Here is a 23,352-nt window from a genome sequence, read left to right as displayed (position 1 = left end):
TTCAAGGTAAGACTGTTTCACCTGGCATGACAAAGGTTTTCACAGACAAAAGAGACAAGGAAGAAACCCATTAACATGGCACATAAAAAGCAGAGCAAACATATGTGTATCAGGCCTGACTTCTATAAGTATTGCCTAACTGATTTAACATGATTTTAACATAAAATTCACAATAAATGCTGGAGCAAGACTAAAGTGGAGAGCCATACCTCAGTACTTCAAACTTTAATTTACTGCCCTGTGAGTACCCTTCAGCTCAGTGGTCACAGTATTCAACTATGAGTCATTTTGAAATCTAAGAACTGGCTTTGGATCTCTTCCAAGTAAATGTTCTAACTATTGTACTATCACAATATGAGGTTACCTCCTGCTGCTATTAATGTGTGCTCAAAAAAATGTTGACCAAGTCACTTAATTGAGAGTGCAGGACTATAAATTCTAACTAGAGATGTTTTTTTCTCTATCCCAAATTTAATTCTGAGAATATAACGCTCTAAACCTCACCTGCATCCTCAATGTCTCCTCCAGCATTTTTCAGGTAGATTCTATCCAGTGTAATAACTTACCATCTCTATACCACTCAGCACGAGGTCGTAGCCTTTTCAACTCCGGAGTGATCAACATAGAACACTTCAAGGTCAGTGTTTCACCTTCAGTTGCAAAAGTGACTCCAAACTTCTCCAGAAACTGGACATCAATGTGGGTGAAGCAAACATCATGTGACAGGGGCACTATGCATGAGAAAATGAAAGGGTTCTTGAGTACGAGTAAATTGTACTTGGCACAGATTAGCGTCTGATCTGAGCAGGAGATGGAGTTTTCTGTTATATTGTATGCTGATCTAGAAATTTAACCAGGAAAACAGGAGTATCTGGACAGCTCCTACTGTAACTCAATGCTTAGAAAGCAAAGTCAGAAGAAGCAAGTTGTATCCAGTTTTCTCATCTGTAAAACATTGCCCTGACAAGAGGACATAAATTATCTAAGCAAATAGAAAAAAAAGGCTTACAGTGGAAGGGCATTAGCGCAGCTGGGTGAGGCTCTTCCTCCTCTCTGAACCCTATGAATAAACATAGAAGAAACATTCAATGACATGAGCATTATATTTATTTATTGTTCTAAATATGAAGTAGGACTTACTTCGCACAATCACAGCACAATTAGTTGATGCCTGACCGTGGACGTTTGTTGCAACTGCTGAATAGGTTGCAGAATCATCAAAGTCAGCTCTGAAAAGGGGAAGGAGAAAAACAGATGTCTCTTTATGCAAAGAAAAATTCTCTTAATGCTTGATATGACAAGCTAAACTATGTCAACCATCAGGAAAGTGTATAAAGCTCTTTACTGGTAGGGAAAGTGTAGAAAGCTCTTTGCTGTCTACACAGTGCAAGAAATCCATGAAAGACAATCAGGAAGCTGCAACTGTTTTTAACTGCAGTTTTACCTCAGTTTAGTGTGCAGGCTGCATTAAATTTAGCAAACTGGAAATGACCTTTAGAGAATGATCAAAAGGAGATAGCTGGACAATGCCAGTCTGACTATTCCCTTTCTGTATGTAACCTTCTTTAATCCATCTTGCCTTTCTGCCATATTTTAGAAAAGAGACATAGAATAAAAGTACATGTCATTCTTGCTAAAATTGTGCCTTCTGTGGCTATTCCCATCTGGCAGACACTGGTATTTTTTGCTCTCTTATATCTCAATCCAGGAAAATGATAAAAACTCAGGAACACTGCTCAAAATTGTTTATGTGCATATATGGTTTGGTTTGTTTGATATTTTAGTGAGAAAAAAATTCATTATGCACGGACAGTACAAACAAATATAAAGCAAAAAATAATTACTTGGTACAAAACACTGACAGATTGTCTCACTTAATACAACCTTCCTTGAAGTTCCATGAGCACATATATGACCAGTTAAGGTATAGGTACAAACCTTGATGCCCCAGTTCTTCTCTTATTTAAAATGGAGTCCATCATGAATAGTTTATTTAGTAATAAATTTAATGGAGGCCACTCAAAAGTTTTCAATTAGGAGATACAATAGTGTGAATGCATCCATTTAGTTTCTTCTCAGAAGAACAAATTTGTGTCTTCTTGGAAACTGCCAAGTGATGAAATTCTGATCGTACTTGCCCTCTAAAAGGTCATGTATCCCAGATGCGGGAAAAGGAATATGTGAGGGGGTTTTATGGAAATTGCAAAACAGGATGCCAATTTTGGAGTATATAGCAGCTGTCACAGAGACATCAGACACCTATTTTTCACTTCTTGCATATGTTCTGGACAGTGTCATATCATAAAATGGTACTATCAGTACTGTGATGGCTAAAGCACAACTAGATGAAAATCCCGTTAAATTGCAATTTATCTCTAAATTTACAGGTCTAACAGCTCCTCCTGGAGGCAACCCTACAGCCACATATTTCACAAAATCAAGAAATCAATTGCAAAGTCTATCATACCATTAATTATCAAAGACATAAGAGTAAGTCCTAAGACTAGACTACAGTCTTAACCAAAAAGCCTGCAGTTGGGTAGGAAACCCTAGTACAGTCTGGACAGTCATAGTGAGACTGAAAATCAATTTAAAAGAATTGAAATCATAGAATTGTTAAGTTTGGAAAAGACCTCTAAGATCATCAACTCCAACTGTCAACCCAGCACTACCACCATGTTAAACCATTAAACCATGACTTCATGGGCCAGAGCTGCAGGATTTTTGAAAACTTCCAGGAATGGGGACTCAACCTGAGCAGCCTGGTCCAACGCTTGGCAACCCTTTCAGTAAAGAAATTTTTCTTAATATCTAAAAACTAAACCTCCCTGGTGCAGTTGAGGCAATTTTCTCTTGTCTTGTCACTTGTTACTTGGGCAAAGAGCCTGGCCCCACCTGGAAACAACCTCCTCTGAGGCAGTTGTAGGAGCAATAAGGTCCCTCTGAGCCACGTTTTTTCTGCAGGCTAAACACCCCCACTTCCCTCAGCTGCTCCTCACAGGACTTGTGTTCCAGACCCTTCACCAGCTCCATTGCCTTTCTCTGGACACACTGCAGCACTTCAGTGTTCTTCTTGCAGCGAGGGGCCCAGAACTGAACACAGGACTCCAGGTGTGGCCTCAGCAGTGCCAAGTACAGGGAGCCAATCCCTGCCCTGCTCCTGCTGCCCACACTGTTGCTCATACCAGGATGGCCATTCGCCCTCCTGGCCATCTGGGCACACTCTGGCTCATGTTCAGCTGCTGTCAACCAGCATCCCAGGTCCTTTTCCACTGGGCAGCTTTCCAGACACTCTGTGCCCAACTTGTAGCTTGCTTGGGGTTGTTTTGGTCCAAGGGCAGGATTCATAATTTTGCCTTGTTGAACCACACACAGCTGGCCTCAGCCCATTGATCCAGCCTGTCCAGATCCCTCTGCAGACCCCTCCCACCCTCCAACAGATAAGCACTCCCACCCAACTTGGTGACATCTGCAGAGAGACTGAGGCTGCACCTGTTCCCCTCATCCACATCACTGATGACAGTATCAGAATTCTTGCTCCAGCACTGAGCATTGGGGATCACCACTTGTGACTGGCACCAGCTGGATGTCATCTCATTCATCACCATTCTCTGAGCTGGATGTTATTTAACAGTTTGCTTCCATGAAGGATTTTAAGGAAATTACAATACCTGTTCCCAGAGCTATATAAAGCTTAACTGATTCTGGACTTGTTTGAGAGATGTCAGACTCGACAGCACTTCTTCGCAATGAATTTTTAAAAGCAGAACATTTTTTCACTATCCCAGTTTCACACTGCTTAACACTTGTGTAATAAAATGCCAAAAAGTAATATAAAACTGCAGTAAAGGACAATTTCCTAAGGCATGTTATGCCTCTATACTGAAATGTGCATAGTCCGTGCATTTATCACAGCCTCGTACAGTATCTTACTATAGCAAGTTAACAACAAATGAAGAAGCTCAAAAATTTCTTACAAGGGGCATTGCAGAATTAACTGTTCTGTAGCTTTAAGTCATTTTTGTCACTCTGCTATATCACTAACTTAAGAATCTATACATTTAGAACATACAGTAAATAGTGTAAATATAGTAGGTAGTATATTTAATAACATATATTACAAATTAGCAAATTAAACAGCATTCATCCCCAGAAACTGGATCTTGATTGCCCTTATGTTGATGCTTTAAACACGCCTTGCCAAGCCTTGGTGTGCTCCAGCTCACCAAAAGGATTCCCACACACAGCTCAGGAGACAGTGAAGGACCTCTTCCAGAAAGCAGTCTGGATGTCTGGCAGCCCTGTCCTGAAGGGTGAGAAAATGAGTCTATCTCACACCAGGAGGTCACTGTGGCAGAGCATGTCTTTAATTTGCTGTGCAGGCAGAGCCCAGGAGTGCATTTCCTAGGCACTGGTGGCAGGAATATGTCACAGCATGCCCTGCAGTCCTTGTCCCCAGGTACCTGCCCTGCAAAGGCTTCCTGCCCTTCAAGCCACAGCCCAACCCACATCCTGCCAAAGACCCACAGAGGTGCACAGTGTCCTCCTACCACCTGCAAGCCCAGGTTTCCCCTGGATGAGCCAGACCCTCCCAAAGGATGGTGCACACTGACCTGTCCTGGCAGGACACTGCTGGGAGAGCCATCCTGTGTGTGCTGACCTGGGCATGCTTTAGACAGCACACATTTATGAGCACCCAGCTCATAAACGAGTGATGAACATTTCACCAGCACTGCTGCACTAGGCCATTTCCTCACATAAACAAAGCATTACTTCAGGCTGCTTCACTTCTCTTAAATCCAACTTAACGGCTCTCTAACATTTTGTTGTTCCTATAGAGTGCTGACAACAAAGATAAAAAAACAGCATGGCTTGACTGTGGTTAACTCTGATTAAATTTCACTTTAAACCAGTCATCATCTGCTCTCAGTGTTGACTTCATTTTCCAGTAGAACACCAGATAAAATTGTTAAATAGGGACCAATATCTGTAAGAATTACACAGGACCTAGGATCTAAAGAGAGACTTATTTTTAAAAAACAGGTGGCCTAAAAGTAATCCAGAAAATAAAGAAACATGTACTGTGGACTAACTTGGGGTCCCAAACTGTGCTAAACCACTCAAAGTGTCATAAATATAAAGGTGTAAGAACTGCAAAGTTGTCTCCCAAAAATGAAGAAGAAGAATGGCAGATATCTGATTAACCTTTCAAATGGATATATATCTCTGCTCATCTAAATCCTCTCCCCATAGTTTTGCTCTCCTAAGAAACAGCAAAACACATCTTTTGATGAGCTCTGTTTGTGATGGTGTCCAAGGTAGAGAAAACAGAATATAATCTTAAATGTCTCTAGAACAGACAGGAGATTCATAAAAGGGTCATATCTTTAGCCTAATGAAGCTCAAAATTTAAAGTAAATATTTCACAAAAGTTAGTGATAGAGTTATAATTAATTTTCTCAGGAAGAACATTAGAAGTAACTGACCAAATAGCTGACCACATTCTTACAGCATCCTTTGTTTTTTTTTTTCTTATAAAAAGAAAGGAGGCTCTTACAGTTATTACAAACACATAATTCCACAGGCCAGGCACTTCTTGCTATTTAAGAGGTCAAAACAACTCTACCCATTTTCTGTAGCTTACTGCTTTGAAAGCAATTTATATGTCTTTGCTACGATCACTCCTCTGACTGTCCAGAAGAGAAATAATCTTAGACAGCCTAGCACTCACTGAGACCCCTTTAAATCTTACATTGGAAATGTAGGGTTTTAGTGGCTAGGAGCTAGACAGCACTTTTGTTTCATATTCACTATGAAGAAAGTTGGACAGGATGGTAAGTTACATAATGTTCTGACTTTTCTTTTGTGCCAGATAATGCTCAGATAGAGGATTATCCTGGAAATTATCTATTTCCTTGTATGCTAAAAAAATCTTAGATTTCCTAAATTGCACTGTAAAGTGCACTGAGTCAAGACCTGCTAGAATCTACATTTGTAGTACTCAGGAGGCAAGGTGTGGTCTAACAGTTATTCTTGTTTTATGATGGAGAATGTGTTTTTCAGCCTTTACAAAGGTCAGATAAAATATGCATAGAGTACATTTAGATAGCATAAAATGTGACTGCAGAACTGTATCTGTCCCAAGGTACTAATACTTTTTTGCAAATATTAAATTGCTCTGAATCCACATGAGGTTCTGAAGTGCTAATACTTGTGTGGGGAATATTCCCCAGGCAGATATATCTATTTAAAATGCATATATTCATCCAACTGCCTAGTGTACATTTAAACACAAGAGTTAAGAGTGAAATAGCATCTTTGCCTGAATTAGAACACAATTCAGTGCATGTAAGGAACACGAAGCAGTACGGACTAAATTACAGAGTTAAAAATTACTTCTTTGAATTCAAATGACAAAATTTTCAGTGCTATGTGACATCAATTGTGGAAACACTCTGCAGAATTGCCATATCCTGCCCTGATTCTCCAGTCAGAATGAATCTGACTGATTCTTTTTGTTTGGTTGGATTTCATGTTTAGGGAAGAGGGACCTCATTTCCCCATTTCCTGAAGCCCCCAGCTACAGCAGCTTATAGGGGACAGTGACTGACAAACCAGCAGATCACGGATTTGGGGGCTGTTTGCCTTTCAGCAAGGAAAGGAGAGCAGTACACCATTTTGCTGCCTGTACAGCCACTGATACTGCATTCCTGCCAACCCCAGGGAGCTGCAGTGTGTCGCCCACCCACCCGGCACAGCCAAAGGCTCTGCGGGCTCTGCCGGAGGATCGCCCTTGTCTCAGCACCTCTGCCCTGCCCTGCTCCCCCTCCGGCGGAGAAAGGGCGCGCCGCGCTCTCCAGCTCTCCCGATTAAATCATCTCAAGCCTTTCGTGCCTAATCAAACTAAAATAGCACTCTACTGACCGCACAGGGTCATTTGTTAAATGAGAACAGCTAGAAGAGAAGGTTCATTCAATTTTTAAGCATTCCTTTTTTGAGGCGGCGCGGGTAATGCTGAGTGCGGGGGCGCCGGAGCAGAGAGAGGCTGGCCCTGCCTGTGCCGGCAGAGTTACAGTGCACTCTGCAGGCTGGAGTTACACTGCATTACAGTGCACTCTGCAGGCCCTGCCCGTGCCGGCAGAGTTACAGTGCACTCTGCAGGCTGGAGTTACACTGCAATACAGTGCACTCTGCAGGCCCTGCCCGTGCCGGCAGAGTTACAGTGCACTCTGCAGGCCCTGCCTGTGCCGGCAGAGTTACAGTGCACTCTGCAGGCTGGAGTTACACTGCAATACACTGCACTCTGCAGGCTGGAGTTACACTGCATTACACTGCACTCTGCAGGCCCTGCCTGTGCCGGTAGAGTTACAGTGCACTCTGCAGGCAGGAGTTACCTGCAATACACTGCACTCTGCAGGCCCTGCCTGTGCCAGCAGCAGTCACACCGCACTTTGCCTGCTGCAGGCAGGAGTCACACTGCATTACTCTGCACTCTGGCGGCTCTGTCTGCTGCAGGCAGGAGTCACACTGCACTCTGCCAGCTCTGCCACACGCTGCTGCTGCTGCAACAACTCCAAACCTGCTCCTCTGCCACTGCTTGGGCTGGGACTTCAAGGAAAGGGAGAGGGGCCTAAGGAAAGGCAAAATGCTGTCAGACCTTGAGCCGTATATATATATGAACCTGTGTATATATGAATTAGTTGTATATACGAATCAGTGTGGCCACACCACACTGGCAGTGCCCTGGAATGTGTAATGTTCCCTGCCCAGCTCAGCTCATCCTCCTGCTCGCTGAGGGGTGGGAGTCAGGAATGCCCCCAGGGAGGAGCATCCTGTTGTCTTCTCTACACACCAGCCAATGTAGCTGGGAGTATAACACAGTCAATCACAGCTAAATAAAACCAGGTGATCCATTTAATAAGTCTTCACAGTAAACAAACACAAAAGCCCAACTCTGTTGCTAAACAAGTATTAGCGAACAAGAAGTTTAAAATGTTACAACTTTGAATTTCTAAGACATTCACTAAGAAAATATTTTTCAGCTATTTCATAAAGCAATGGCCGCCCTCATTTTGACTACCACTGATACAGAAATCTTTTCTTTTACTATGTGCCTATCCATAGTTAAATTATGTGAGATAAAAAAATACATTTTAAACAAACCCACATATTCTCAGACACGTATGATTTATTTGAACTACCAGGAGCTTTCCCTCCAGGTATTCCTCACAGTCTCCTCCTAATAACCTATCAGATGTGAGCTGAAAGATGGGATGAACCACTACCCCAGTGCATATCACTTCTGCAATCATTATGAGATCTGCAAAGAACAGAATTAAACTCTAAACTCCTTTTCTTCACTGCTCAAGGGAGATCTTGAGCTCACACTCCAATTTGAAGAAGTTTAAAAAGAGCAAGAAAGAATTACTATATGATCATGATAGCTCTGAATGCATGCAAAAAATGTGAGAACATAGCATCATAAAAAATATGAGACTGAGAAATGAAAATTATCTGGTTACTGTATAGGCTTATAGGTTCTGGGGAACAGCAAATGGGAGGGATGAAATTGTGTCCAGTTACTACTTTAAGACAACAAGGTGACGGTAAGGTTTTGGTGCCTCAAGAATGTTTCCACTGGGCTCAGGGAATACTCACAGGAATAAATAACACACTTGCATCAGAAGGAAAAAGTTCACTCCCTGGGCTTCGCTGAAGTGCTAGAAAAGTAGCCAAGAAATTCCAAGGCCGTTCTGAGCGACTGTGGATAAGATTACATTCAGCTCAGCACTTTAGTATGAACAGCTGAGAAGAGCACAGAAGTGGATAGGAAGAAACTCCTGATGGCTCCACCTCCCAGAGAAACAAATTATTCATAAAATACAAAATGTAGGTGCACAAAGATATTAATGGAAGATACAGAATTAATCTATATGTTTGTATAAAAGCATTAATAACTTATAATTTTAAGCATTATCTATCCATCTATTTCTTTCAATGCAAGATATGCTTAATTATGCTCTAACAAAATTTTCTTCCATTTCCTGCATGTCCATCTTCTGTGTTTTTAGGACAGAAAATACAGCTGATTATCAAGTTTTGTAATAAAATGAATTAGTAACAAAGAAAAAAATTAATTAGAAATTTTAATTTAATAAGGTCTATAAATCATAACCATCCCTCAGTATTAAGTGTAGAAGGGAAATCTGTGGGAGAGCAGCTAGGAATCTTTAGGTGGCAAAAAGACCACACTGCCAGACAGAATGAAAGAGAAATGGAGCAAGAGTTTCTGAAGGTGGCAGCTTGGCTGAATGTGAGGGAGTCTGCATGAGGACATACAGGTCTGGGACTAGCAGACACGGGTGGGGAAACCTGAGTGGGTGCCCATAAATGACTCTGTGGTATGTCTGAACTTGCCTGAAATACAGCTGGGTCTGCACACTCCCAAAGCTGGTTGTGCCTACATGACTGATAACCAGCAGAGAAAAGATAAAAATCACCATGGGGATGGAAGCCATTATTATCCTTCAGCCTCATGATTACAGGTGTTCAGAAAGTAGCATCAACACCAATTCTCATTTCTTTTAAAAGCTATTTACTCCCAAAATGTCACAAGGGGACCTACTGCTACATAACTGGCATCTGGAGTCTCCAAGCAGCTCCTCAGGAGCGCTACCAAGGGAAATAAACAGTCACAGCCACTCACCATCAGGAAGTGACCAAAGTTTCATCTCCTGACTGGCACTCACACATATCCAGACAAAGGGGAGACTTTTCCATTTCCCTGCTAAAAGGGAGAGGAGTGAAAAAGGACACGCTGGTTTTATATTTTAACCTCCTGCTATTATTTTCAGAAGTGATCTTGGCAGGAAGAAGCAGTGGTATGAACAGATTCCAAGGGTACAGAGAGCAGTTAGCAAGCATGGCCTGGGGGTAGAGGACTGAGTGCCTTTGAAGCATCTTAGGAAGCAACAATCTGGTGATTCTTGCTGCCAGGTTTTCTACAGGGGTGTGTTTCTCCCATCCTGAGCTACGAAAAGGTTGAGAGTTGGGCTGGACTTGGCTGCAGGATGACAAAGGCAAGTAGTCTTTCCCAAAGACAGAAGAAATGATGCACTTATTTTCTGTACTAATGCCACAAGGCTGTGCTCAGGGCTGCTTCCACTGCTGACAGATGGAGACAGGATAGATTAAATGTTTGGCCAGCCAAGTGTTAGCCACAAATATTCCAGCGCAGCTGATGTACATGCTCTGGAGAAATTAAAGAAGAGGTTTCTGTCTCTGCTCTAGATATTAATTTTCTATTTAAATATTGTAGTAATTTCTTCATTTTTATTCGGTTTTTTATTTTTTTAAAAAGCACACACGAAGTCATGTAACATTTTAATAGTTTCAGAAAGCATGGGATTAGTTTATGGGAAGCTGTTATACTCAAACATGTTCTATATCACAAAGTTAACATTTTGAAAAAATAAAATTAATTTCATTAGAACCTTTTGAAAAAGTTATTTACACTTCCTTACTTTGCAGAAGAAGAAAAAAAAGGAGGTGAAAAATTAAGCGGGACCTAGCATACAGTAAAACAAATACAGCCATGTATCCCTGCCCTGCCCAGCTGTAATTTTCTTTACCTAAAAGAGCTTCATGATGACAAGAACATATAATTTTCCACTTCAAATGCTGAGAATATATAATTCTAATAAAAAGGAACTACCATTTTTTTCAGCTACCTGCCTCTTCTTTTTATATCTCATAGATTGCTGAAGTTAATGAATACAAATATCTAATTTACCATTTCATTTTCATAATCTAATATTCAGGTACTCAGTGAACCTTCTCCAGCCTAAAAGTGAGTGCCAACAGAAAAGTGTGCTGAATTTAACAATTCTCTTACAGCCCTTGTGTGAATTTTTAATTTTATTTGATATAAAATACTCTGTATAGAGTATAAAAAAGCTGGTTTATTCTCCAGAAAGATTTACCTGTTTATATGTAACACATGTACTCCATATTTGCTTTCGATTCTGTACTTTGTTGGATCACTTGCAGGAGAAATCAATTCCTCATTTTTGTACCTGACAATCAAGAAAAAAATAAAACTCATTAATATCAGCAACTATCCCTTAACATGGTAGATCTTTGGATCAACATATAATTTACTATTATCTGAACTCTCTCTGCTTGCACAGAGTATTTTCCAGTATGTGTAGATAGGTAAATATTGGGCCATGAAGGTAAAGCAGGACCATCATAGCAGCAAGGAAGTGGAAAGAGAAGATGTGCACTCAATCTAGAAGATGAGAAAAAGAAGTGAAGAGAAGATGGCATGGGGCTTGAACTTTCAAATCCACTAACCCTGACACAAGATGGGAAGCAAACTTTATCTTCCGCCACAGTAAAACACTTCAGCACAAATAAAGGGGAGCAGCAACAGAATTATGCCTCATGTCAGGTCTTTACAGTCCAGCCTGAGGCTTTCATGTTTATAGGACAGCACCTGTCCAGGGAGGAGGGCATCTGAAAGAACCTTTGTGTCCTCAATGACCACAGATTTGGCCTGTGACAACAGTGGTGCTGTGCACATTAACCCAGGCTTAGAAAGTAGCCTGTGAGTTCTGTGCATTTTGCCACTTGCTACTTTGTGTTCAGGAAACTCAATGGCCAGAAAGACTGGAATGCCTTCCACTGTCTGCCTTCTGAAGTGCTTGAGTTTGTTTCTCACATTGCACGGGGCCACTCAGCAAGTTTTCCTCCCACTCCTTCCACTGCAGTATCAACTGCTACGATCCAGCACATCTAGGAGGATTATAAAGGGGATTTAACAAAGCCATTATACACATGACACTTATCAGTTATGGCATAACTTTCAAATGAAAAAAGCTTAACAACATTTTTAGAGGGCTAGGAAAGACCAGTCTCTTACCATTGTACAACAGGCGTTGGAAATCCTTGCACAGTGAAGCAGAGGCTCACGGACATCTTTTCCCAGATGGTGTGAGACCTCAGGCGCACTAGAATTTCAGGGGCTCGACTTATTCTTTCTTCAATGATATGTCTTTCCAGAGCCATATTTTCTTCTACCTATTAAACATGGGAAAAGAAAAGAAGCATCTGGTACCAGACTCAAATAAGGTAGGAGATCCAACCTTAAATTTACAAAAAGATGTTTAATCATTACTCATATTTGAAGCACAGGCCTAAATTTCAGTACACCTTGTAATTATTTTTGCATAGGAGCAAAAAGATTCAGCAGGTACCATTCTTTGAACAGCAAGTCTATCCAGATGTTCTCGAGCTCGGTGCCTGGCAGTGTGAATCTCTTTTTCCAAAGCAGACAACTCACTGGCAAAACGGATTCTTTTCTCATCACTTACATGAGACTTTTGCTCATGAGTCCTGTGGGACAAGAAAAAAAAATCAGGTAACCGTTGTGAAGGTTTAAGTTTGTCACTCATACACTTCAGGGCACCAAGGGCTATGAAACCGTATCAGTAGGATGTAAAATTTAGGTTTGGAATCATTCTTTGCATCTATGTGCATATCCTGAGCATGCAAAATCATGTGAACTTTCTTCATATTCTTTCTCTCTGTATTTGTGGGGCCATATCTCTAAGTCTTGAATTCTGCTATGGTCACATTGACATGGTTCCCCACAGTCCCCATGGTTCCCCCTGGTAATCAAGATCAAGAACCTGCCTAGCCTCCTTCTGGCCCCTGATTTTCCTTCCCACGGGCACAAGAAGGCAGAGAACTGAAGGCAAGTTCTGTGCCTGTTCACAACCTTTTAAAAGTTGTGCCTAGCTCACATAGTACCCTGAGCTTTAGAAGCTTTAGAACCTGGGAGCTCTTGTAGCCCCATGGGCTGTATCATCTGACCTCGCCTACAAGATACAGACCAAGGAGTTCACAAGGATTTGATGAAGAGTTGCATGCAAAAAAAGCTGTCCCTTGACAAGGATGAGCAGGAAATATTATAGAAACTACCAGGAAAAATATAAAGTTTGGGAAAAATTGTGAGTTGTTCCCTGAAAACCTAATTCCACAGATTTTCCAGAATTCCTAAAAATACCCCAGCTCATAAGTGTTTTTAGGAGGAGCTAGCTCAGTTTCCTTCATTCATGCTGATTCAGTAAACATGCTGATTCTCTTTTCTTTCCCAGGACAAAAGAAGGTAGTGAATATCAGATATTTCTAACATGTCTGTCAATATAGTCAACATATGGCATGACTCTAAAAGCACAACCCAAATAAGAAAACTTCCACAAAATTCAGTGAATCAAAAAATTTTTTGTCTGATACTTAAAAGAAAATATTTGTACCTACCATTTCAATGTACTTTAAATACCAGCCATGTCTTGCCATTTTTTTTATATTGTTGAATTTTAAAACAGTTTTTAAAACCTAAATTAAAGCATACAAAATCATTTGATTTTCCTAGAGATTTCTGTTCTGAGGTTATATATTTCAAACCGATCCAAGTACCAGAACCATATGGATGTGTATGATTTGCACAACATATTTTCTACAAATAAGACAGAATTCCTTCTCATAATATAAATCCTCTATGTCTTTGGTGCAGTAACTGCAGAGCATAGCAGAGCAGAAACAGTGAAATTCACTAAGGGGAATATTGCCATCAGCATGGTTACTTTGGGACGTCTTATCAAGGCAGTAACTAAGACATGACAGTAAACCCTTTTGATATTCAGGAAAGAATTTAAAACATTTAAATGGATCCAAATTAGAAATTTAGGAATAGTAGAGTAGCTCTGTTCAAAATGAGTTCTGGGTACTAGGTGGATTCTAATTTATTTTTGGTTTAAAGCTGTTTTCAAGGGTCAGAGTGGGAACCAGGGGAGCAACTCTGGTTGAAATATGAGACTGAAAGTGACACTCAGTCATTTAGTGTTCCAGCCAAAATAGATTAGTGAAGAACAGTGACAGAGAAGCCTCCAATCTTGTCAACTCTGGAAAGAGCCCTGGCAAAAGAGTTGGAACCAGAGCCACTACACAGGTCAGAGTAGACCAAGAGAGCTTTACCTTTTCCTGGATTCCTGCATTGCTTCATGCGCCAAGGTGCGTGCCCTCCTGGCACAGAGTCTGCATGTGGTTTTGCCCAAGCCAGTCGATTCATAATAAGCAGCCTGCCTGGAAGCAGCCCTTCAAATATAAAAGACATTGTTATAACCCAGCAATTCAGGTAAAACATGAACTCACAAATGTCAAAGAAATTACTTTGAGCTCAATGAGCTGAACACCGTGACTGAGCACTGTTCAGCGAGAAACCTTTGCATTCTCACTGACTGCACTAAGTGGTGATTGTCACTTGTCCTTCCAGGGCTTAATGCCCATCATCTGTCACTGGGGTCATTAGGCATTTTTATTTCATTCTATTAAATTTATATTTATTTCAGTCTTCAATCATTCAGGTGTGATGATAGCATTTCAGTGAACTCCAAGGGTACCAGACTGTCTAATACACAAATCATAAAGATTCTAAAGATTCCCCAGAGCATTGTGTGTTTCAAAGTGTTCCTGCTTTTCTGTATTTCACAGATCTTTTGCAACTTTCCTCTTTCATAAGGGAAACTGGACCAGCTAGACAATTAGGTAGGCATGTTAATTACTAAGTAGGGAGAATGGCGATTCTGAAGCAACCACAATACAAAGTTTCAGGCTTTGAGATACAAAGAATGTGTTTTTCCTGGTTAAAACTCTGAGAGATTTTGAGAGCTTAATGAAGCATTAAGCTTTCATTTAAGTTTAAAAATGAAATTGAATCACAAAATCTATTATTAGTTATAGCCAACTTCAGGAGAAGGAATATCATCATGTCATACAGAAAAAGGGGTAAAAAGTTGTTTCTATGAGTTACAATAAATTTCACGGCAATTTTTCTTAAGTCAGAGTTTCAATTTTAGCCTACAAAGAATAATTTTAAGTTTAGAGGTACCAAACAGGACAGATCCTAAGCTAAAAGGCCTGTGTAGGTATCTTGTAATGTTGCTAGGAAGTTTAGCTGTGCTGGTGGGAGACTGCAGACAAGGAGGATGCCAATGGAAGGAAGTGGGAAACTATCATTCTGTATAAATCACAGTCTTTGGGGTGGAGGGGAAAGGTAAGTATCTTGATTCTAAGTACTGACTACCCAAAACAGAGACCTGCTTATGCTCAAGTACACAGCACTTACTTTCTTGCTGCATATTCCTCAAGAACATATCTCGTCTGAATGTTGCGATAGGACTGATCAAAGTGCTTGTGCCTCCTCTGGTAAAACGGCACTGCTACTGAAGACATGCTTCCTCTGTGACAGCCAGTAATTCCTGCAGAGAGTGGAGTTAGCCATACATTTAGCCATGCACACATTTAGCCATATATTCCAGACTCTGGTTTGATATTTTTTGATATGTAGATATGTGTATGAATAGGTCCAAATGTATAAAATTGCACCAATTTATGACAAATAGAGCCATCAGTCACACACCTTAGGCTGTATCTTATCAGTCGTGCAGTGTGAGCTATGGAATCACAGATGATAGCATGAAAGATATTCCAGCAGATCATATTTCTCCTTCTTTGCAGATGTCATTTACTGCCTCCAGAGAAATTTTCAGGGATGGAAATTTGACAGTTTTTTGGCCATTGTTAGACAGTTCAGCTCTCTGTTCTTCAAACCTTTCACTTTTTCCACTTTGGCAATTTATGCTCACTGCGTTTTGTTCAATTCACCATGACAACAAATAGACAATATTCTCTCACTTTTGTAGCAGCCTGTTGAAGATTTTCTTTACTTTTCTTTCCTGCTCTCTTGTTTAAACTCAACAAAGCTGGCTTATGCAACCTTCCCTTGTGGATTATTTTTTCTGGACTATAAATCATTCTGGGTTCCTTCTTGTGGACTTTCTCCAAAGCATGGCATAGTTTTTGATCAATATTTGGACAGAAGGTTCTAAGAAACATTCTAGGTGCCCCTAGAAGCAGTGTGGGGGACAAAACCACGTTTCCCACTGAGTTAGATTTAAGCAGACTACCAACCACATTATTGAAAGAACATGGAGTTACCTACATCCCTTTGTGCTCATTAGAAATATGATTACAACTTTTTGCAAAAGTGGGGAATATCACGAGCCATGTTGTGAGTAGGTGCCAGCTTGTGTAACTGCAGTCTCAGTGTGATATGGGGTTCTCTACTCCTGGGCCATTTGTCCCAACAGTGGTGAGGGATCCCAACTGAACAGCCAAAACCTCCCCCACAAGGCACCTACACTTCAGCGACAACAGAAGCAAGCTCCCAGTATAAGTCCATAAAGCAGATGAAGATTTACTCAAGTAAATTACTGCAGTAACATGCAATACCCTACTAAAAGCTGACAGGAGCATCCCTGCTGTTATGCTCCCTGTTGGGTGCAGGCTGCCAGCTCCATGCCAGCACCCAAGGGACAGGATGAGGCACAGCCTGGGATCCACCTCAGGGCACCCATGGCAAGGGAAGCAGCACCAGCTCACCCAGGGAACACATATTAGGAGTGTGTCAGGGTCTTGAGGACAGCAATGGACCTGAGTGTCCCAGCCCAGCCTCCCCTGCCCACAGCCCAGGACCCTATGTCAGTCCCCAGGGCCATCAGTTTCTGCTCCAGAAATGACACAACACAACTCCAGCTCCCCACAGCCTGGCCCTGCCTGGATCTAGACCATGCAAGAAGAACCTGCCTTAGATCCACACCAAAAGTCCAAATTTTCAAATTTGTAATAAAAAGTCACATAAATAAGCAGTGTCATGATGTATATCAAATGAAAGCTCAAAGGGATTTGAAAAGAAATATTATAAACTCATTAAGATAAAACATTTAACAAGTTAAAATGACAGTTAATATGTACCATATTTCCAGCACATAGTATTTATCAAAAAAAGGAAATGCTAGTCATTGGTTAAGAAGAGTAAAAAACTGTAATTGTGTCTGATTGTTACTTGCAGATAGTCAAAGGCAGAGCTAGGTGCTCCCAAATTATGATATTCTCATATCAGCTACTTTTACTTTTCCAAGAAAAATTAAGGAGCAAACAGTAGGTATACTTAATAGAAGTCACTTCTTATTTTATAATGTTCGGAGATCGAAAGAGATTTTTACAATTTATCCCCTCATAGCTGCAGCTTCTGCATAACTTACAGTTACCTTTTCAGTTCTTTTCCAAGATGTAAGAATGACCAGGCACAGATTCAGTAATGAGAGCTTTAGGCAAAGCACAAGACACTGCAAAACAAAAATTAGGTTGACAACATTACTATGGGACATTAAATATTGCCATATTTATCGAGAAAGATGAAAGTTATCATGACCCAAGTTAGTTCAGTACCTCACAGAGATGCTGGCTCAGTAAGATGACCTCATACAATGCTGAGCTTACATGGACCCCTCATGGACCTATTAACCCATCTCATGACAAAATGTTTTGGTTACATGAGCAGAATTGCACAGACCCACGAGCAGCCTTGGCTTCTTCTAGTTTTGATCTGCACATCATGTGATTCTACATCTGCAGATATTGAACACTGCTTTTCTTCCTGCTAACTGTGTGACTGTGTGTATTACACTGGATTTCCACATTCTTATGTTAACTGGACAATGAATGGCATAATTTTCCCTTTTCTCTATTTTTAATTAGCCTTTTTGCCTAAATGAAAGTGCAAAAGTCAAACACAGATTAAGCTCACTCCACTGTTAAGCGTTACTCATGTTCACATGTGGCCAAGTTAAATAATTCTGTGAATTTATCAACATGCAATGTAAATGTTGCTATGTATATAATTCACACTGAGGTCCAGTTTATAAGGATTACAGAGTAATGTCCACTTATCCAGATAGATCAGTCTAAGTTATTTTCATTTTTGAGAGAGGAGAAAATACCATTGTCACTTACAGTCCAGCCTTTTCACTAAATGTAAAATTTACATTTTAATTAGTGTATTTTCTTCTATTTGTCAGCACCCAGGACTCCTCAAATTTTGGTTCATATATTTTTCAATTTACCGAAACACCTTTAGTATAGAAACAAGGGTAGCCATCTACTCACATCCTTCATGCAAGTAATTAAGAGAGCTTTTTAGCAGCCAGACTCACTTTGCCTTCTGTTAACACAGAGGGGAGCTGCCTGGCAACAATTCCAAATGTAATAATAATCATCAGTTAATTGCAACAACATTTTCAGAGTATGTATTTAATACTTAATAGTGCTGCAAAGACAAGTATCAGAAGAGTAAAATCAAAGTCCCACTGTCAAAACAGCATATAGGGTATTGAGCTCCTGAAAAAAGAAGCTTATACTGTATTCCTAGGAACAATATGTTGACTGTTTTACCAGTTTTTCACTGATACGCATTTATATGAGATTTTTGAAATATATTCTAATATTTAGACAACCTACCACTAAGACAGAGAACATTATATGCTGATGACAGCTTAACCCCAGTGAATTTATTGATTTAGATGAACCAAATTTATTAATGACAGTGTCTGGAGACCTAGTTATATTGGCAGGTGAATTGGTAGAACGGACTCAAAAGTGAGATGAGGGAAGTGGTCCAATAACAACAACGACAAAAAAGCATAAGTCCAGAGAAAGGCAAATTAATTATCTGAATGATTACAACAAATTAAAAAACAAATCTCAAGTCTTATTTACCAAGTTCTACCACAAGAATTTTGGAGGCGTTGCTGAAATGCATGGCCTGTCACAAACAATCCATGAATTACATCCATGCACATCCTATTAACAACCCTGGACTTCAAGAAAAAAACCTAGAATTACAGGAAAAAGATGATCCTAAAACATTTGGTGTCTCATCTGACCTTTACATTGTTAGTGCAACGTAGCATCATTGCACTCCTTTCTTTTTACTATTATTATTCCTATTTGTTTCTTCTATTACTGTAAATGCTGGGGACATCAAAAGGACCTAAAGTGCACTAATCTAAGTGCTGTATAAACCATCCAGAAGATTATTAAACACAAAGAAAAATATTACTCAGCCAAAATCTCCTTAAGGATTAATGACATCAACCGCAGGTGAATTAGACTGTTCAAGTCAGTTTACAAAACATACACTTCTTCATGTTTTGTAGCATGTATATAACAATTTTTATTGACCATTAGTAAAAGGCCAGGCACCCAGGTCAGGATATGCATAGTTCTGTGACACAGTAATACTGATCTGAATAGAAAGCCATAATCTAGGACCACGTGACAAGGGGCCACATTCTTGAGCAGAGAAGCCAAGGGTCTGATATAAACATTGTTAGTCAGATAAGTGAGTTAATTTAAGATTTAAAGGACAAGCAGTAAATTGTAGCATGATCATTTACATTGCCTCAGAGAGCAGGCACACATCCAGCTAAATTGATCGATGGCTTGACAAATGCCATGGTAAGAGGAACATGGCTGCACTCACCATAGATAGATAACTTCACTCCCAGGTTCAGGAGGCTCGTGTCGTGGGCAATGCACTGTACAGCATGTATTTTCTCAGCCTGACCTGCCTGTGCTATACCCTGCAACATGCACTTCTGAGCTCATCCCTGTTCCTGGCCATCTGCAGAAGTGCCAAAATTATTCACGTGTTCTTGCCTGTCCTCACGTAGACAGAAATTTCTTTGTCCATTTGTAGATTTGAGGGCTTGTCCTGTTTTTCCCACGACTTTGACATTTTTTTCTCTGTCTGTCTCTTGTTCTGCTAGCTGTTCTCCACACTGTTCAAAGTTAAATGTTTTCAGGAAGCTGCCAACTTATACTTTTATGGTGCATAAAAGCCCTTGATATTTAACTGATAAAATACATTTAAATCCATATCACTTACATACCATAATGAAAGATAGAAAAAAACCCCACCTTCTATTAATTGCTCCTAATTACCAGTATAAAAAATTACCATATTGCCTCAAAAAATATGCAATCCTTTCCAGATGGTTATATCCATGCTGCAGACATTGCAGACTTAATAACATATTATCATTTTCTCCCATAAAATGACTTTAGTGTAAATCTTGTAAAACCATCATGAGTCATTATGCACCTCTAGACACTGCAATCTAAACAGAATGGTATAAAGAGGATCTGAGTAATTCTTCTCCATTTTGATAAGAAACTAATTTGATAAAAAATGATATGACAAAATTTCTAATATGTCTCTCCAGTCTTTTTTCTCTGTACACATGTGTATATTTAGATCTTCCACAAAAAATTATGTTTTGTGAATGAAAAACCTACTCAAAGATACTGTCATTTTAAAATGTTTCAGGACTTCTGTTGAAGATCCTGTTCAGACCACATAATAATTCAGTTTTAGCTCTTTTGACAATAGAACAAACATGCTCATCATTAAAAAAAAAAAATCATAGGGAATTCTCACTTGCTTACTCTGCTGAATTCCAGACATCATTCAGTGAACTTGAACAGTTTTTGTGTTTTTCTTTTTGATTTCTTTAGCTACATCATGTTTAGTTTTATGTTTTACTGACCACACCTCATTTTCATGGAAATAGTATTTTCCTCATTTCACCAATTGTTTTAAACAGATTCAAATAATTCCCCAAAATGCATGCATTACTTTTGTTATTAAACATAATAACAACAAAAAAAAAAAAGTTCTCTCCTCTATTTCTACTTATCTGAATACCCAATAAAGCAACATTTTTAAGCAGCTGACAGTACCAGCCATCACAGATCTTTCATTTTTACTAATCACAGGTCTATAATTTTTCCTAATTTCATATGTTCTGAATAAGTAAATTTAATGCAATTATTTCACTATAGCACATCTATGATTAGTTAGATTGAACACCTTGATTTTGTAATAGTCCCTGAATGGCTTGCTTCACACTCTAGCCAGGACAGTTAGTGTGGAGGTAATTTGAAATATATAATGAGTGGTCACAGTCATATCCCAACCCTTGACAGGGACCTTTGCTCTGTGGAGGTGAAGCAGGCAGGGTCATGGGTACCCTTCCCTCCAGCAAGGTAATTGTTGTGGAGGGAAGCACCAGATCCTGTGTTTTAGTGAGTCTATAAAATAATGTAATTTTGTATTTTCTGTGACTCTCATGAAGGAGAGGAGTGGAAGCTTCCAAACTGAATTTCTTTCCATATCTGTAGTAGAAGCTGAACAGTATATATCCCAGGTAGGGTACTAATGTGGTTGTTACCTTGTGAATTCATGATCATACAAGACTGGGATATAAATGAGGCTAAATTTGTCCACATTGGCTTGGATCCTTGCCACCCTAACATTCCAAATGTTCAAACATGTTCTGATGAAGTTTGAAGAGTTCCCTTAACTTGGCAAGTGTATTCTATCCCTTCAACTCGACAGCTAAGAACATTGGACAGTGAGATGATAAAAATCATTTCCCACCATCCCAACATTCACTATCCTTTGTTATGGTATTTTTATTGGCTCATAGGAATTGTCAACACACAGGTATAATTTCAAGAGCATGAACTTGATTTCCCAGGACTCTATCAGTGGTATTTAGCTGGAATTTTCATGTGGCACAGAACATACCACTTATTTTAGAGTAATACAGACACCAGAAACATATCTTCTGGAAACATGTACTTGAAAACATGGCAGACACAAAATAAAAGTAGATTTTTTTGCCTACCTACATCCCATTCTTCAGCAGGCCAAATTGTTTTGCTAGCTACTATAGGATTTTATACTTAATTATTTACACACAGACTTCAGAAAAAATCATACAGTATAAGCACACAAGAAAGTGGCATTGCCAATATTTGTGCAATTGGAAAAGCACATATACCAATAGAGTTATGGGTTTCTGCAGTGTAGTTCTTTATATGCAGAAAGAAACAGAGGGAATGCACAATAAAATCAAGGTGACTTTGGACAGGACAAAACAATCTTACTTTATTTTTTTGTTTTGCTTTTCATGAATCAATTTGTGTCCTACTTATCGTTTGTTTTCCCTGAATAAAGTAATTTTTTTTTCCACAGGAAAGCACTCAACCTCCTCCTACAAGCGCTCTCATTTGTTCTGTACAAGAAAAACATGGATAGAAAATTGACTTACCTAAGGATATAGAAAAACTGCAAACCAGAGAGGAAGACCAGCCTTTCCCAGCTTAGCAAACACTGCCTAAGGAAAACAAATATTTCTCCTCTCTGAAGCTACTGCCCCTGCACTCCTATTTAAGGGCAGATGCAGTGCTATATTTAGAACCAACCAAGTGATTCTCCCAAAACTGGGGTCAGCCTAATACGTAATAAGGGAGTGATATAAAGGCAAAAGAAAAGCATTAGCCTATATGGAGTTTAATACTGAATTTTAATAAAAGGCAAACTCATTCTTTAAAAAAGCAGCTGCTTATGTTAAAAGTGGGGTTTCATTCCCCAGCAACACCAAGCACATGGGAAGCAACTGAATGCCGGAAAACAGTTTAAATTTTTTATTTAGAAAAGTTTGAAGTTTTAAAATAATCAATAACTTAGAAGACCTGTGAGGAGACATAAACTCCCGAATATTATTAGTAGAGACGTGAGATCCCCTGGGTGCTTCGGGCTGTAAAATGAGCCTCCCTATTGCTTCCTTAAGAGCTCCGTGGATGTGAGAATGTTTGCAACAAATGAAGGCATACCAGTTGTATAAAACCCCTATTATTTCCATCTCTAATACATCACCAGTCAATTGGAGAGAGATTTTTCTACATCTTGTAGGTAAAGTAGGAAGAATTTAATATGCATAGAGACATAAGCATGTAGAGGAAAAAATACAGCCAGAGCAGTCACTCTGTGAGACCTTGGTGGTCCCTGATGCTTCCTGATTATTACTGACTAAAATGGATGCTTGCTGCCTGCAGGGCTCCGAGGTTTCTGTCCAGAAGGCACCACTGTGGTGGCTCTGACATGTCCAGATGGCAGAGGGGAGCAGCACTGGCTCTGCAGAGTGGGAAGGCTTGGGATCTGTCACTCTGCCCCATCCTGGTGAGAGACAGCCCCACAGGGATTGCATCCATAGGGGGGAAGGGAAGGGAAGGGAAGGGAAGGGAAGGGAAGGGAAGGGAAGGGAAGGGAAGGGAAGGGAAGGGAAGGGAAGGGAAGGGAAGGGAAGGGAAGGGAAGGGAAGGGAAGGGAAGGGAAGGGAAGGGAAGGGAAGGGAAGGGAAGGGAAGGGAAGGGAAGGGAAGGGAAGGGAAGGGAAGGGAAGGGAAGGGAAGACCTCTCACAAGGCTTTGTGACAAGCATGAATAATTAATCACCCTCTTCTTATTCTGTCTGGAAATAGGACAACATGGCTAAGAAAACCTGGCTTTATGGCAGACTAATCACACCTCATGACTTAGC

The 23,352-nt window shown here is 40.1% G+C and overlaps 1 protein-coding gene across 1 annotated transcript in view; it reads right to left on the bottom strand.

Moving 5' to 3' along the window:
• Positions 1-22,154, bottom strand: part of MYOM2 (myomesin 2) — a 76,242-nt gene extending 54,088 nt beyond the window's left edge. The window contains exons 1-10 of the mRNA XM_058020130.1: positions 22,083-22,154; positions 17,175-17,252; positions 15,191-15,323; positions 14,041-14,160; positions 12,258-12,396; positions 11,924-12,081; positions 10,983-11,075; positions 1,141-1,229; positions 1,010-1,060; positions 567-731 (exon numbers count right to left, since the gene is read on the bottom strand). Of these exons, the coding sequence (XP_057876113.1) occupies positions 567-731; positions 1,010-1,060; positions 1,141-1,229; positions 10,983-11,075; positions 11,924-12,081; positions 12,258-12,396; positions 14,041-14,160; positions 15,191-15,297 (922 nt within the window). The 5' untranslated portion in view covers positions 15,298-15,323; positions 17,175-17,252; positions 22,083-22,154. The remainder of the gene's footprint in view (positions 1-566; positions 732-1,009; positions 1,061-1,140; positions 1,230-10,982; positions 11,076-11,923; positions 12,082-12,257; positions 12,397-14,040; positions 14,161-15,190; positions 15,324-17,174; positions 17,253-22,082) is intronic.
• Positions 22,155-23,352: the final 1,198 nt, after the last annotated feature.

Source organism: Melospiza georgiana, chromosome 3 (genome assembly GCF_028018845.1).
Source record: "Melospiza georgiana isolate bMelGeo1 chromosome 3, bMelGeo1.pri, whole genome shotgun sequence".
In the NCBI taxonomy this organism is placed as follows: Eukaryota; Metazoa; Chordata; class Aves; order Passeriformes; family Passerellidae; genus Melospiza; species Melospiza georgiana.
The sequence above is the reverse complement of the archived record's forward strand: the minus strand, read 5'-3'. Positions and strand labels throughout refer to the sequence as shown.